General features: G+C 36.2%; 1 protein-coding gene across 5 annotated transcripts in view; it reads left to right on the forward strand.

Moving 5' to 3' along the window:
* The window catches only part of LOC138710345 (myelin expression factor 2-like), a 66,069-nt gene that overhangs the window by 25,149 nt on the left and 24,992 nt on the right, over positions 1-15,928 (forward strand). For 3 of the 5 annotated variants that reach the window (XR_011335216.1, XM_069841164.1, XM_069841166.1), the window contains exons 4-8: positions 1,169-1,438; positions 1,809-1,962; positions 6,252-6,407; positions 9,712-9,795; positions 11,062-11,103. Coding sequence is in view for 4 of the 5 variants with exons in the window: in XM_069841164.1 (XP_069697265.1) it covers positions 1,169-1,438; positions 1,809-1,962; positions 6,252-6,407; positions 9,712-9,795; positions 11,062-11,103 (706 nt within the window). In the remaining variant the exon portion in view is untranslated. The remainder of the gene's footprint in view (positions 1-1,168; positions 1,439-1,808; positions 1,963-6,251; positions 6,408-9,711; positions 9,796-11,061; positions 11,104-15,928) is intronic. The other 2 variants (XM_069841165.1, XM_069841167.1) reach the window with 1 other exon arrangement.

Raw genomic sequence — 15,928 nt, forward strand, 5'->3', positions numbered from 1 at the left:
CCCCGAAGGCCTGTTGGATCTTGCGAATGGTTTCCACTTGGGTATCACCAAGTATTACGGAAAATTTAATGCAACATCGCTGCTCATGTCATTCTTCATTTTACAACAATTAGAAATCCGACGAGCACTAGCTACACGTCTTCACTCAGAGGCTGACTGACTCCATCTGTGGATGGGAAAAAATTCGCTCCTGTTCATGAATGTTTCCTACACATCTCCACCTTGCTTCATTTGTTTGGGCGGGAAAAAATAAGATTGGATACTTTTTGAATTTATCTCGTATGTATATTTGAAGACACTCTCATTCTCCATCTTTATTAAGGGTGTAGGTTACTGCTACAAAACTAACCACGAATGACCTGTTATGCACTCATAAACTGGAAATCAATTCAGAAGATTTGTGTGTGTGACCAACTTCATGATACTTTTGGATTTAATTTTCTGACAGCTTGCGTTTCCTAAGATAACTATGACTGATGTGGCTTAAACTTGGGCAATCCAGCAAAATGTTAGGTGGTTGGGTTACTCTGCCTCCATCCCATATTTCCAAAAATTTGGATCACCAGTAAGGCCCAGATGGCAGTGTCTGGTCAGAAAGTCCAGTTACTCATTTTAAAATATTCATTACCAAAGCCAGTAGTTGTTTAGTGGAGTCAGATTTTGGTTCTCCAATAAGGAGTTTGCCTATCTCATGGCTGGTGTAGGTTTCCAGGCTTCTAGCAAACCTTTCATCAGATTCTCCTTTAGATCCTGTTTGATTGTATGTATTTCAAAGTTGCCAACACAAGATTCTGGACCGTAGCATTGGATGGAAATTGCATGTTTGGCCAGTAGATTGCCATACACTTCACTGTGTTCTGGGACTCAAATTGGTTGTACTTTATTTCTTCTGGATAAGATTTCCAGGGTGTTTCTGGATTCTTCAATCATCCTGGGGTGGACTCTGTGTACTCTTAACACAGCCTGGCTATCAGAGCAAATAGATGTTCATGCCTTGGCATGGTCTATTTAGGCTCTCTTGAGCACAAGTTAATATTGCAAAAACTTCAGCTTGGGCCTGGGACACACTCATACATGAAGATATGTGTATATCTTATATACATTTCTATAAACCAGCATATTGTTTAAGTCAGATTGAGAATATAGTGTGTAACTGTTTTGGTTTCAGGATTATGATGTTGAGCGTGATAGATATGGCCGTCCACAGAAAGGTGGTGGTGGCGGCGGTGGTATGATGAGCAGTAATGCTGGAGGAAACAGAATTAGAGACGAACCCAGGAGCAAATGGGACCCGATTCCATCTCTTGCATCATCTCTGAACCCTGCAGTTGGAGGAGGAAACCAAAATAAGTGGGGAAACACGTATGGTCTCAGCCCACAGTTTCTGGAGTCTCTGTGGATTAACGGACCACTTGTCACAAGGGTGTTTGTTGCGAATGTAAGTTGTATTCCTTTTACTGCACATAGTATAATAGAATATGATGGACCAGTTCAAAAGGGAAACGACTCAAAATTTAAAGTTTTGAGAAAACTGCATTTTAAAGTTTCAGGTTGCTATGAAAAGTCGAAGGAGCATTGAAATTACTTAAAATTCTGTTAATGATGTTTTATATACAATATACTGTAAATTTCAAACTGAAGTGATGTTATTTGTATTTTTCACAGCAACATGAAACTTTAAAATGCAATTTTCTCAAAACTTAAAATTTTGAGTTGTTCCCCTTTCGAACTGGCCCATCAATATATAAGTTCATTATTAACTATAAGAATTGGAATATAAATATTAATCATTATTATATTTTTTTCAGTTGGATTATAAGGTAGATGAAAAGAAGTTGAAAGAAGTGTTCAAGCTTGCCGGGAAGGTCGTATCAGCAGAACTGAGCCTTGATAAGGAAGGCAAAAGTAGAGGTTTTGGCGTAGTTGAGTATGAACATCCTGTTGAAGCTGTTCAGGCAATATGTATCCTTTCTGCATTTTTTAAAGTAACTATAAGTATAGGAGAAATTGGTTTCTTCAGTACTTGTGTATAAGCATCATTGTCACATATTAATATGTATAAAGTCCTACAATTGAATTCTTGTATTATTTTTCAGTTTAACTAGTCTGTAATGTTTTGTTACCATATTATTATTTTATTGATTTACAATGTCGAAACTAATTTCATGGACTGTGGTTTCTGCGTAAGACATTAAAGGGAAGCAGCACACACAAATATTCTCATGATGGAACACATCTTAAATGGGTAATCTAAAAATTGGAAATGGAATTATATTATAATGACTATAGAAAATAAATTGCCATGTATCAACATCACCACAGCGTAGTGTGTCCTCCACAGCATGGTTGCGGATAGAGGAGACTGCCTCCGAATACAGTGGAACCTCGGTGAATCGTTCCTGTTATCGTAGTTTTCCTGCCTTTTTCGTCCACTTCTTTTGGTCTTGGAAATAATCCCATATAAATAACGTTATTTTTTCTGGTTTCATCGTTTCTCAAACTATATTTTATCACATGGATCGTTGAGAAATCACTATCCAGATGCCATATTTTCATGCATGGATAGGTTTCTTTTACTTTGAAAGGACGAACTTTTTGTCCTCCATTATTACCTTTGAAGCAAGAGAATGCAGAAGATTGTGATTCGGAGACTGTCAAACTTCTTGGAGAAACGTAAAATGTATTATGCCGCCATGATATGTGATGTGATTCGTCATCTTACAGCAGCACGTGAATTCTCAATGTGTGTTTGGTATAGTCTGTTAATGTGGAAATTAGTTACGCGTGTGATCTGTGCTATGAAAACAAGTATTAGACTCTGAAAAGAAGTGCAGTTTTATATTGAGTAATCATATTTTTCCACACAACGATGTGGAGCTGTATAAACAATTGATACAGTGTTATTATGTAATATATTACGCAGTCGTCTTACCTAACGAGATTTGTCATCTTGATGCTGCGACTTGTTTAGAGTCAGCTGTGCTACAACACAGACGCAAGTGTTTCTGTACACTGTTTATGTTCAGTACATGTTTGTATGCTTAAACACGTACAGGAGAAACATCTTTGTAGGGTTACTAAAGAGCTAGAAAAGTTTTGGCATTATTTTCGTGCAATGTGATATAGGCCTAATTTGTGACGCAGGTTCTTTATGCAACAATGTGGGCTAATTTAAGCCCGGCTACTTTAAGCAGGAGTATTAATTTGATGGTAACACATCTGCATTCTGAACGTATCACAAATGAACGTGTATGATTTTCACATTTTCATTTCTGTTTAAATTATCAGTAATGACCAACATCTCATAAGGAATAGTGAACTAATTTCTAGAGTGAACATCATCCTTATAACACGTATGACTTGGTATGATGGTGTGGGAGGGTAAAAAACTGTTTACTTCAGCATCGTTCTTACCAGAAATTCACTATTGAATTCAGGCATAAAATGTGCATGAAACAAAACCTGATTGCAAATTTTTCTGCAAAAAATAGTGTACATAATGTTCTAATAAATGTGCATTCAGTGCAATCACTAACCATTCAGTTCATTTTGTACTCTATTTAAGCAAACGGTAGGTTTTATCACAAGTTTACAAACAAGAATAAAATATTAAGAGACAAGTTCATTATGATTTTATATTATGTATGATTATTGTTAAAAATTAAATGCATCGATTTTGTGGTTATTCCCGCTTAAAACTAGGGAACAGTGGATACGTTCACAATTCTGTTGTCTTATACACCTGAATATTGTAATTTTTATGGTTTTCCGGTATTATCGTTTTCCCATATTTATCGTTTTTATACCCTGTTCCCCAGAAAAATGATGGTTCTTGATTTCACTGTATATTGAAGCAGTTGCGGACAGCCGATAAGGGGTGTTCGTCCTCCAGCTTGAGGGTTGAGTGAAGGGCTGATGACCCATCACCATAAAAAGCAGCTTGTTACGAAACCTAACAATAAACCTCGGAATGGGACTGATTCTCTGGCACGACCACAGCAAGGAAATAAGGTTATAAGATTTGATATTTGCAATGTTACAAGTCTATATAGAATAGGAGGGTAACATTAGTAGTGAAAGAACTAGCTTGATACAGAATAGACTTTGTGGGAGTACACGAGGTTAGGTTAGATGAGAATAGCATATCACAAATAGGAGATTACTTGTGTTATGGGAAAGTAAACAATAACCAAATAGGAACAGGATTCTTCGTTTATAAAAGAATAAAATAAGCACTAACAGAGGTCGAATTTATCAGTGACAGGTTATCATACATATAGTACTCGCTCTGAAGGCAAGAGAGTGAATAACCCAAACACCCCTTGCTGTAACTAAATGGACTCGCCTGACCCAGGTGCAGATCGCTGGCGACTGTCAAGACTAAATAACCGTACTGTACTTACTATTTGGGAAAAGGAAATTGTACTGGAACAATGGGAGTCCATAATTGTACATATCTTTAAAAGGGGGGACAAGACTAACTGTAGGAACTTTTGAGGAATATCACTTTTGTCGTACAAAATTTTGTCCACTATTCTTTTGAGAAGATTAACTCCATATGTAGATGAAATTATTGGTGATTATCAGTGTGGTTTCAGGTGTACTAGAGCGACTGTTGATCAGATTTCTTGTATTTGACAAATATTGGAGAAAAAATTTGAGTATAAGGCTACAGTACACGAGTTATTCATAATTTCAAAAAAAGCATATGACTCGATTAAGATAGAAGTTCTATATGATATTCTTATTGAATTTGGTATTCTCAAGAAACTAGTTCGATTAAGTAAAATGTGTCTCAGTGAAATGTACAGCAGACTCTGTATAGGTCAGTTTCTGTCGGATGCTTTTCCAATTCACTGTGGGCTAAAGCAAGGAGATGCACTATCGCCTTTACTTTTTAACTTTGCTCTAGAATATGCCGTTAGGAAAGTCCAGGATAACAGAAAGGGTTTTGAATTGAACGGGTTACATCAGCTGCTTGTCTACGCGGATGACGTGAATATGTTAGGAGAAAATCCACAAACTATTAGCGAAAATACGGGATTTTTACTTGAAGCAAGTAAAGAGCTAGGTTTGGAAGTAAATCCCAAAAATTCAAAGTGTATGGTTATGTCTCGTGACCAGAATATTGTATGAAATGGAAATATAAAAATTAGAAATTTATCCTTTGAAGAGGTGGAAAAATTCCAATATCTTGGAGCAGTAGTAATAAATATAAATGATACTCAGGAGGAAATTAAACAGAATAGATACAGGAAATGCGTGTTATTATTTAGTTGATAAGCTTTTATCATCCAATCTGCTCTCAAAAAAGCTGAATGTTAAAATTTATAAAACAATTATGTTACCGGTTGTTCTGTATTGTTGTGAAACTTGGACTCTCACTTTGAGGAACAGAAATTAAGGGTGTTTGAGAATAAGGTTCTTAGGAAAAGAGAATAGAGAAAGTTACACAACACAGAACTGCATGCATTTTATTCTTTTCCTGACATAATTAGAAACATTAAATCCAGACGTTTGAGATGGGCAGGGTATGTAGCATGTATTGACAAATCCAGAAATGCATATTGAGTATAAGTTGGGAGACTGGAGGGAATAAGATCTTTGGAGATGATGAGATGTAGATGGGAGGATAATATTAAAATTGATTTGAGGGAGGTGAGATGATGTTGGAGACTGGACTAATGTTGCTCAGGATAGGGACTCATGGCAGTCTTATGTGAGGGTGGTAATGAACCTCCAGGTTTCTTAAAAGCCATAAATAAGTAAAGGCTCTGAATATATAAATTTAGAATGATTTGTGTTATAGTTGGAAGCTGACTGGAAGAAAAAAAATCTGCTTATGGTGAAATCAGTATGTGCGATTTTTAAATTACTTAAATTATAAAAGTTGTTTTCATTTGTCAGCATATACAGAGTGAATGATTAGTAATGTTGATTTCAGAGGGGTATTCTTTGAAATATATCAAACAAATTTTAATACCATTTTGCTTGTTTTTGCTTCCTTTTGTAGGTATAGTGTGTTTTGGGAAATCTATTGATGTAATTTCTCACGTGTAAATTGATATGTTCTTTGTTTAATTAAATATAATTTAAATACATAGTTAGACTGGAACAATTGGAAATGAAAGCCCTGTAATGTGTAATGTTTCTCATTACAATTCGAAATTTAAGTTTTACAGACTGTGCAGTAATGAGATACTCTTTCGATAAGTTTGGTATTTGAGTTAATTTCCTTGACTTTTGAGCAGCCATGTTGCACAATCAGACATTATACGACCGCAAGCTGACGGTAAGAATGGACCGAGTGGAGCACAAACTTGAGGGACCTCCAAAATTACCAGAGGGTTTGCGAGGCCTGGGAATGGGACTGGGTGCAGGTGGCACTCCATTACAGGATGTTACTCGTAAGTTTTTGTGTATCTTTTAGTATGAAAGTCTTTTTTCTTTTTCTTCTGCTTCTTCTTCTTCTTCTTCTTCGAGAAAATAAGTGCTTAAATACTTTTAGTTTGTTACACGAAGTGAAGTATAGTGAAATTATGACACAGAAAGTTGTTGTTTTCTAACGCCAGGCGTTTGACAATAAAGTCATTTGACCTCTTGCACTCCATTATTTTTCAAAGATATTATCATGGCCAGCCACTGAAGCACAGATTTTGAGGTGTTCTGAATCCATTTCTTGGTTTGAGTTGCACAATAGGCAGTTAGGGGACTGATATATTCCAATTGTATGCAGGTGTTTGGCCAAACAATCATGGCCTGTTGCCAATCTAAATGCAGCTACAGACGATTTTCGTGGTAAATCGGGAATTAACTGTGGATTTTGATGCAGAGAGTTCCATTTTTTCCCTTGAGATTGTGTTATCAAATTTTGTTTGTTGAAGTCTAAGTATGTAGATTTAATAAATCTTTCACAGAGTAATACGTAGATTTAGTAACAGGTCTGTAAGTAGCAGTGCTGCCCTTCTTTGCTAAAGCATCTGCATTCTCGTTTCCCAGGATTCCACAATGGGATGGTAAGCATTGGAATACAATTCTGTTATTGAGTGATATTAATTGAGAGAGACAGAAAGTGATTTCGATATTTTAACAGAAATACCAATCTTCTTATTCCCGGAAGTGAAAAAGTTTTTTACAGTAAAAATTTCAATCTGAATTAGGTGGGATCAAAAGTTTGGGGTTCAAATAATGGGATTTCAAATTAAAACACATGTAAGCAAATATCCCATAAAAAATTTTGAGAAATTCAAAGCACCATTGTGAACAATTGGAATTAGCCATGTAAAATTGTAATGTCATATTAAGTTCGAAGAAAGAGAAGTGCAAAAATGGAGCTTGAGAAATCGTCCTTCAGTTCCATGTGTCACAGTTGTTGAAAGCAATGTCTTTTTTGTTGTTAATGACCAAATTCCTGAACCAAATATCCCTTATTTTGCTGAATGGACATTTTCCCGAATCTGTTATGCTGAATCCACTTTGTATCGTTTATTTAAAAATAGGTATGCAAGTTTCTACAGCAGCATAATAAACAATGTCTTAATGTAGCTGCGCATTTCACAAAATCAGCACTTCTAAATCTTCAAGTAAATGTGGCACAGTACTAAAAGTTAAAATGGAACACAAACCAAGAATTACAATTTGCGGGAAAAATTCACTAAGTTATTGTTAAATGGTTACATTTATTATAAAAGTAGAAATGGGACAGAAGGAAATCTTACTGTGATTGCAAGAAACTGAGCACAAGGAGTGTAATGCAAGAGCCATTATGTTAAGTCATGGTAAAATGGTGACAGTTGTTAAAGGTGACGTAACTCTCCACATTCTTATGCACCCAATAGAGAAGAGACTGATGCTGAAATTGCAAAAGCAAACCTGAAATTTATGGCATAGGAACATGTGTACTAAACCCCAGAGAAATTTGGAGAAATGAATTACACGAAGTTCCTTCATGTGTTTTAATACTGCTACCAGAACGTGAAAATTGAAGAAAGCTGTAAACAGGGAAACACAAAAAGATCTACCAGTTAACTTGATATCGCTGACACAATTTCAGGAGTTTGCAGAGAGATTAAAGAAATTTTGAAGGTGATAACTACTTTGTATTTGATAGTTTTGATGAAGGTGGAGAGACTGAAAATCAGATAATAGTGTTTGGAACATGTCAGAATTTAGAAATATTATTTAAAAAAAAAAAAAAATCTGGTTTCTTGATGGAACATTCAAACAGCCCCAATATATTTTCACAGTAAGAGGCATGAAACTTTTACTATACTACACGACCATTCAGATAGTCGAAGCACTGAATATTATAATTGTTTAGTAAACAATAGCAAATCAAGGGGCAGGTTTGCCTTGATAAAATCACAACTGATAATAGTTTAAAAGAACATATATTAAAATAATTACACCTAATATCAGTTTATACTTACTAAAGCTACCATTAAGCAACATGTTATATAAAGTAACAAGCTTGTAGCTTTAAACTCACTCTTAGCACTTCACACAGCGAGATTAACAGAACTGAAATGCAATCCTTGTCTCCTGGTAACCACCTCCTCAGAGAACTGTTTCTTCTTCCTGAGTTCTCCTGTTAAAGTAATGAAAGTGTTGCAAAAGAATAAATGAAAATACATAAGATATTGCACTTCATGTCAACAATAAAGAAGTTGGATACCTAAACTACTTGTGCTAAATGAATCTTGATGCGGGTTTGTTGAGAATTTTTTTTTTACATCATAAATACTTTGTAATAATTTATTGTATTTAGAACTATAAGTTTAGCTGTTATCTTCTAGGTTTTGAAAACTGAATCTTTCTTCGAAATACAAATTAAGTAATATTTCGAATTAAAATTATGAAAGCATATAAGCTACAAAATAACAAGTGTTAGAATAATATATTGCCTTGAAGCAATTTCGAAATGAGATGTTTTTACTGTATGTAATACGAGGGTCTTGGCAGTCATGTTATATCTTCCAAACTTGAGGCAACACAGTCCATCACATTCCAATGATCTTCAAACACATATAGTGAATTTCCATTGTTGCAGATTTATCACCTGATACAACATAGTTGCCATGACTCATGAAATAACCCTCTATATAGCCAGAAGTTTACACAAAGTAGTGTGTAGGCTTTCTCTTACATTTGCGTTGTGAAAGAAATTTCTTTTGTTTTGTTACTTCTCAAGGAAAATTTCAGATTTCTTAGAAACAAGACAACCTCTTTTTAAAGTTAATTTAATTCTCCTTTAATTTGTCTCGTATCTTCCCACTATTTGCAAAGTCATTGATGTAGTCTCAGGAATTGAGCTTACTTTCGGGTGTGGGTTTGAACCTCTCTTGAGCTGATTATATAATATGGTTGTCGTATTTGTCCGTCCCCCTCCCAGAGGTTTTCTCCAACTATAAGACGAATGTTAGGTAATCCAATGGTGAACACTGAGACTCATCTTCATTACTAGGCCCACTTGAATTGTATAAATTCCTAGTTGATACAGCATTGGTAAATCTATTAACATTTCTGCAGACGAAAGTTCAGTTTAATAGTAAAGTAAGTGAAATCTTTAACGTGATATAACAAGCAAGGCAACTTGCAAGAGAAATAATTATAGATTTGTATTGTATTATGTCATGGTTAAAGGAAATCTTATTATGTATGTTTAAGGTGTATTGGAATTTATATTGACAATGTTTGGTTTGTAATGTTTAGGCAATCTCCCCAGTGCACAAGCCGCCACTGGGCTAGCAGGTGCTGTTCCTGCAGGAGCTGCAGCAGGATTGGGAGCTGGATTAGGTAATTGTACAACTGTACTACAAAATCAGCTGTGTAACTTAGTATTGAATATAACCAGCATTACCTCTAACCCAACAAGGCTATTTGAAGTGTTAACAATGTACAAGATTGCAACCGTTATGTTATATGAAAATTTCTTGCCCAATGTTTTGAGTACCGGTATTTTAGTTAGGCTCTTAAGACAAAAGATTGCAACATACAGACCTGGAAGTTTACACACTTTCCTGTGATTTGCTGTAGCAGTTCAGATATGTTTTTGGAAAGAAGTACTTTTCGTATTTACTTACAGAGCTTATTTGCCTTTATTTGTTTATGTATATATTTACTTTCGTGAGGTTTATTTGAATGTATATTGATTGATACTGGAATTTGAATACACATTGTAATAGTTCGTATCCTAAACGATATTACTTCACATAAGCACTCATTCCATACATCCAGACAATGCTGTCGACCTGGTTGGCAAGTTGGTATAGCGTTGGCCTTCTATGCCCAAGGTTGCGGGTTCGATCCCGGGCCAGGTCAATGGCATTTAAGTGTGCTTAAATGCGACAGGCTCATGTCAGTAGATTTACTGGCATGTAAAAGAACTCCTGCGGGACAAAATTCCGGCACATCCGGCGACGCTGATATAACCTCTGCAGTTGCGAGCGTCGTTAAATAAAACATAACATTTAACAACATCCAGACAATGCTAATATTGCAATGATGGTAATAAAAATAACTTTTGTCCATTTACAAAATACTCAGGTTCATTTGGCACCATTCACGTGAAAGAACTCGTTTGCTTCATATGCATGTGCTTCAGTTTTCTTTGCTAACATCTGAGAAGGGGAGAGGTAGCATTTCATGTTGATGTATGAATATTTCATATACCTTTTCAGATTATACAGTTAAAAAATCACGAGGTATTGGAATGTCAAATATGTCAGCATTTGTTTTGTTGCTTTTAGTTTTATCGAAGTCCATTTATGAGTTTTCCCTTTCACTGCTTGTCGTATTTGTTTACCCTTTTTTTTTTTTTTTTCTTTTTTCCTTTTTGCGATATCTTGGATGTTAGTCCAAGAAGGAAAATTTGTATTTATAAGCTTTCATATCATGGATCCAATGGTAATTAGAATTGTTTTTTAATAGTTTATATATTAATTGTTGGCATATACAGTATGGATACTGCTTACCAGGATTCATATTATCACTTCACCATTTGGTTGGTGATATCAACATTGTTATTTCATTGTAATGTTTTACAATAATTTTACATTTTAGGTGCAGCAGCGTTGTCAAATGTAGTTGGTCCATCACCATTAGGTAAGATTTTTCTTTGTTAAGGAGGTCAGTAGTGTTATACCTCAGTTCATTGCATTTTTAATTTGAATGTAAGTATCTATGAAACAGCTTATACCAATATTAATTCTTCTTTTGGGATAGAGGTGATGGTTGTATTGGGTACTAAATTCTGATGTTTATAGGGATTGTTTCTATTGGAGGTATTATGACAAAAGATTTGATCATGTTCATTGTTCATTTCGTTTCCTAAAACTGACTTGCTGAAATGCGATAATTCAAACTCTCAAACGAAAACACATTAATTCATAAAATTCCTAGTACAGTGGAGCTGCTATTATCGTTGATTTGTTTGCCTATGTAAACAGCAATAATCGAACAAAAGTAAACCCATGTTGTAGCAATTATTTGTTCCAAAAATAAAACCTAGCCACTTAAAAATACAGTTCTTTTAGCTTATTACAAGAAGTATCATAATCTGTAATGGCAGGACCCTTAACTTGGGATTATTTGTCCCAACTAAGAGCAGCTTATAGATGTTGCTAGTGCTGAAAAGCATAGACAGAGCACTTCGTTCATCTGATAGTATCAGAGTACACTGTAGGCACTGTACACTACTTGTAATGAATGATATGAGGGCTTTTCAAAATGTTTCCTCACTGTGAATCCTGCAGTGGAGACAGAAGGAAGGAGAAGGGTGGCAGGTGTGGTAGGGTGTAGTATGACGAATCGTCATAGCAAGTCTGTTTGGTTGCTACGAGGGGTTGAACATGACAGTGAAACTTGAAAATTGCACCAAAGTTGAACAACGTTCAATGAAGGAGGCAGGTGTACCAGGTTCACAGATTCATCAAAGAATGTGTGCTCAGTATGGTGACAATGCTCTCTCGCATAGAGTTTTATATTAGTGAATAGAAAAGTTTTAAAATGACAGAACAAGTGTGACTGATTCTGAGCGCTTGGGTCATCTATGACAGCCTCAGCTGTTGAAAATGAAGAACAAGCTAAGGATATGATTGATAATTAATATTAATATTAGAGGAGAAAATTCGCTCCTGCGCCGGGGATCGAACCCGTGTCCTTGGTTCTACGTACCAAGTGCTCTCACCATTGAGCTATCCCGAAGTTCAATCCACAGCACTGGATCGAACTCCTCTCCTCCAATGCATTTTCCCTTTGTGGCCTGACTCCCAGTTGGGCATGTATGTCGACATGTTATATTAAGTCATCTGCCATTTTACAAGGAAAAAAAAAAAACTTTATGTAAGGATATGATCCTGGAAGACTGAGGGATGATGATAGAAGAAGTTGCACAAAAACTGTATATCAGCATTGGGTCTGCATATTCTCTGGTGCACGATAATCTTAGATTCCAGAAAGTTTCTGCCAGGCGGGTTCCAAAGCAACTGATAGATGAGCATAAGCTTAACTGTGTAGACATGTGTTCCCGCCGTTTGACACGTTATCGTGAAGAAGGTGACAACTTTTTGCAGAGGATTGTGACAGCTGATGAAACATGAGTTCACCATTATGAACCCGAAAGCAAGAGGAAAAGCATGCAGTGGAAGCGTCCGATATTACCTGTCTCCAAAAAATTCAAGATGCAACCATCAGCAGGCAAGATGAAGTTGACGGTCTTCTGGGATTCTCAATGGCGGACCACCTAAGGTCCTCGAGGTCTGCCCTTGTAGTCCTTCAAAAAAGACAGAAGAAAAAATTAAATCGAATTGCGTACCACACTGTAGCTGAAAATCTCAGAGTTTGTAAATCACACATGGCAATTGCCTTTCACATTTTCTCCCAGAACTGACATTTTATGAAATTTATTTACCTTACCAGTCTATCGTCTTCCCACTCTACTCTCAGCAACAAAAGAGGGACACTATGAACGTGGTGTTTCTCGCCATCTTTTCCGTGCATAAATGGCTCTGTGCCTGTTACCCAGCTAGGGACCACCCAAAGTCATAACAGGACCAAAGTACTGAACCTTTTCATGTATTTAAGACTTTCTTAATAGTTTTGCAGACACCCAGTCTGCACATTCAAATGGTCATGTACTGTACGTCGTACACCAATAATAGAAATGTAAAATTGCATCTTTACTTGTTGAAAATCGGGCATGTTCCTGCATTAATTTCTACATTAAAATGTAAGTATACTGGTATTAAAATTTTCTACATAAATGATAAATTTGCTTTCAACGGAACAAGAGCAAGGTGGTCCGTGGAACTGTTCTGACTTAAAAAAGTGGTCTCCACTTCAGAAAAGTTTGAGAAACGATGCTCTATGGCCTATTCTTGACATACCAGGAATGAGGAGTAACCATCACAAGGGTATCCTATTCTCGCATGCTTCAGACGGAATTGAAACCTGCAGTCTGCTCTAAAAGAAGAGGGAGATTGTCAGATGTTGGCCTTTTGCATGACAATGTCCGTCTGCATTCTTCGGTCCACATGTTACAAACCATAAGAAAATTGAAGTGAGAAATCATGGAACATCTAGGCTATAGATCAGATATGGTGCCATCTGATTTTCATCTTTTTGGGCCACTTAAGGATGCTCTAGGGGGGGAGGGGAGATTTGCAAATGATGAAGACGTAAAGTTAGCGGTGCATCAGTGGCTGTGCGTGCAACCAAAGACTTTGTATTCTTATGGCATTGAAAAGTTGGTAGGATGCTGGGAGAAATGTATTGGAAAGCTGGTTGGTTATGTGGAAAAATAATATAGTTTGTTTGTATATGCTGCAAAGAAATAAAATGACACAAGTGCGGAAACTTTTTGAAAAGTCCTCGTGGTGGTGATGGTGGAGAATCGTTGGGATGTCGCATGAGTACCCAGAGAAAACTCCTGTGATGCCTGGGCCATGGGCTTGTCCATCACAGGTTAGAGCAGGATATTGACCCAGGCCCTGTGGTTTATAAGCCCAGCACTCTATAACAATGGCAGTTATAATAAAAATATATTAAATCCGTTACATTTGTTATAGGGCTGAAGAATTACTGTAAAATTCAATAAACACTGAGTCGCATAGATTGATGAGAAGCCATGTTTATTTACAGATTGTGAAATCAAATTAACAGGTGACATGCTCTTACAAGCTTACCTCACAATGACGTAGGCATAGGAAAAAAAACATCTATACAAGATTGTGCAAAAGATAGTTATCCAAGAGAGATGTACTGGTACATTATCTGATGTACTGGTACATTATCTGCCAAACCAACAATAATAGACTTGAATGGTATTACATAGTCGATGACTGGTAGAAACAATGATAGTTAAAGGTCCACTGTACTACATTCATAAGGGTGTTTTTTTACTTTTGGAGCTAGTTTGTGTAAAGTAGAAATGCATTGTTATCTTCATAAAAATAATGACTTCCCTAGAAACTATTGTTCATTTGTTTCAAATATGATTCCCTTTAGTTTGCCCTGGCCAGTTAGGCATGTGACTGATTAGGGATGATTGAGTTCATGTCATTGGAAATTTATTATCCTCTTCAGACCTGTTGTGTATTATACTATACATAATTTTCTTTTAATTTTTTGTAATGCCTTGGATACTTACGAAATTTTTGAAAAATTAAGTTTGATAGAAATGAAGATTATCGCTTTTGCAACATTTCTATACCAGAATTACAAATTGAAATTTAAAATTTTGGGGCCCAAAGAGTCCAGATTGCCTCAAAATTTGATTTTCTGTGAAGACTTGATTTGTATTTTTGGAACCCCAGAATGATTATGTGACCAATTATTTTTTATTTATTTATTTTTTTTTTAAATATAAATTCCGGACTGATGAGGCTGTAAACAGGATTGTACCTGTGTATGTTGAAAGAAAAGGATTAAGAGTTTAAAGTAAAGTTCGTAAGCATTGCTTGGCTGGTCGGCAGCCCAAACCCCATGCAGTTGCTGGCATTCCCATTCATGAAAGTGCAATTGTCTTCTTGCCTGCAGTCTGTCATTAGTGAGATTTTGTTAGAGGGTAAAGTAATGTTATGCAGTGGTAAGATATTCACTATGTCATGCATCAAGTGCAAAAAGTTGTGTGGCAGAACAAGAAAACCATTTAGAAATAAATTTCTTGACAGCCCAGTTCCAACACGAAAAGCAGTAGTAAGGTTGTAGATAAGTTTAATAAAACAGGTTCTGTGGCTGAAGAGAAAAGAAAACGAAGATGAAATAGTAGCTGCCTTGGAAGGTAGTCCTCGAAAACCTCCTTTCTGCACTTGATGTAAGTCTTAAAGACAATACTACAGTAATTATCTGACCTTTTCACGAGACTTTTCTATGCAATCTCACTCACCACTATACAATAAAACTGTTGTACGCCAATGAAATGTCACCAGTCTGACTGCAGGTGGAAAGAGTGTCACGCTTTCATGAAGGAGATTGCATGGAGCTTAGGCTGTCAACTGGCCAAGAAGTGCTTTGGGCATTTTAAACTGTTTGGTCTAAATGAATGGTGATAGTAGATATTGATAATCATAGACAGTCTCAGATATTAGTTTTACCAAGTTGAGGCTGAGTGATTGACAAGTCGTGGAGCACTGAACATGATAATGGGTCAGTTAAAATTGAAATCACTTTTCAGACAACAAAAAATAAGATAAGACTGTACCATACTTCAGGATGAAGTACACTTGTAATGTAGTACTGTGGTCATTGCTTTTATATTGATGTAGTGATGTGATTAGGAATGCAGAGGACTTTTGCTGTGAGTCTCTAAGGTCGCACAGCAAGTAACGAACACATGCTGCCTAGGCCAATGCAGGTGTATTCCCCAGTTAAATCAGTCCCATAATGATGGCAAGAAGAGAAAAACAGACAATGTTATTTACTGGTTCTC

This window comes from Periplaneta americana, chromosome 12 (genome assembly GCF_040183065.1).
Source record: "Periplaneta americana isolate PAMFEO1 chromosome 12, P.americana_PAMFEO1_priV1, whole genome shotgun sequence".
Lineage (NCBI taxonomy): Eukaryota > Metazoa > Arthropoda > Insecta > Blattodea > Blattidae > Periplaneta > Periplaneta americana.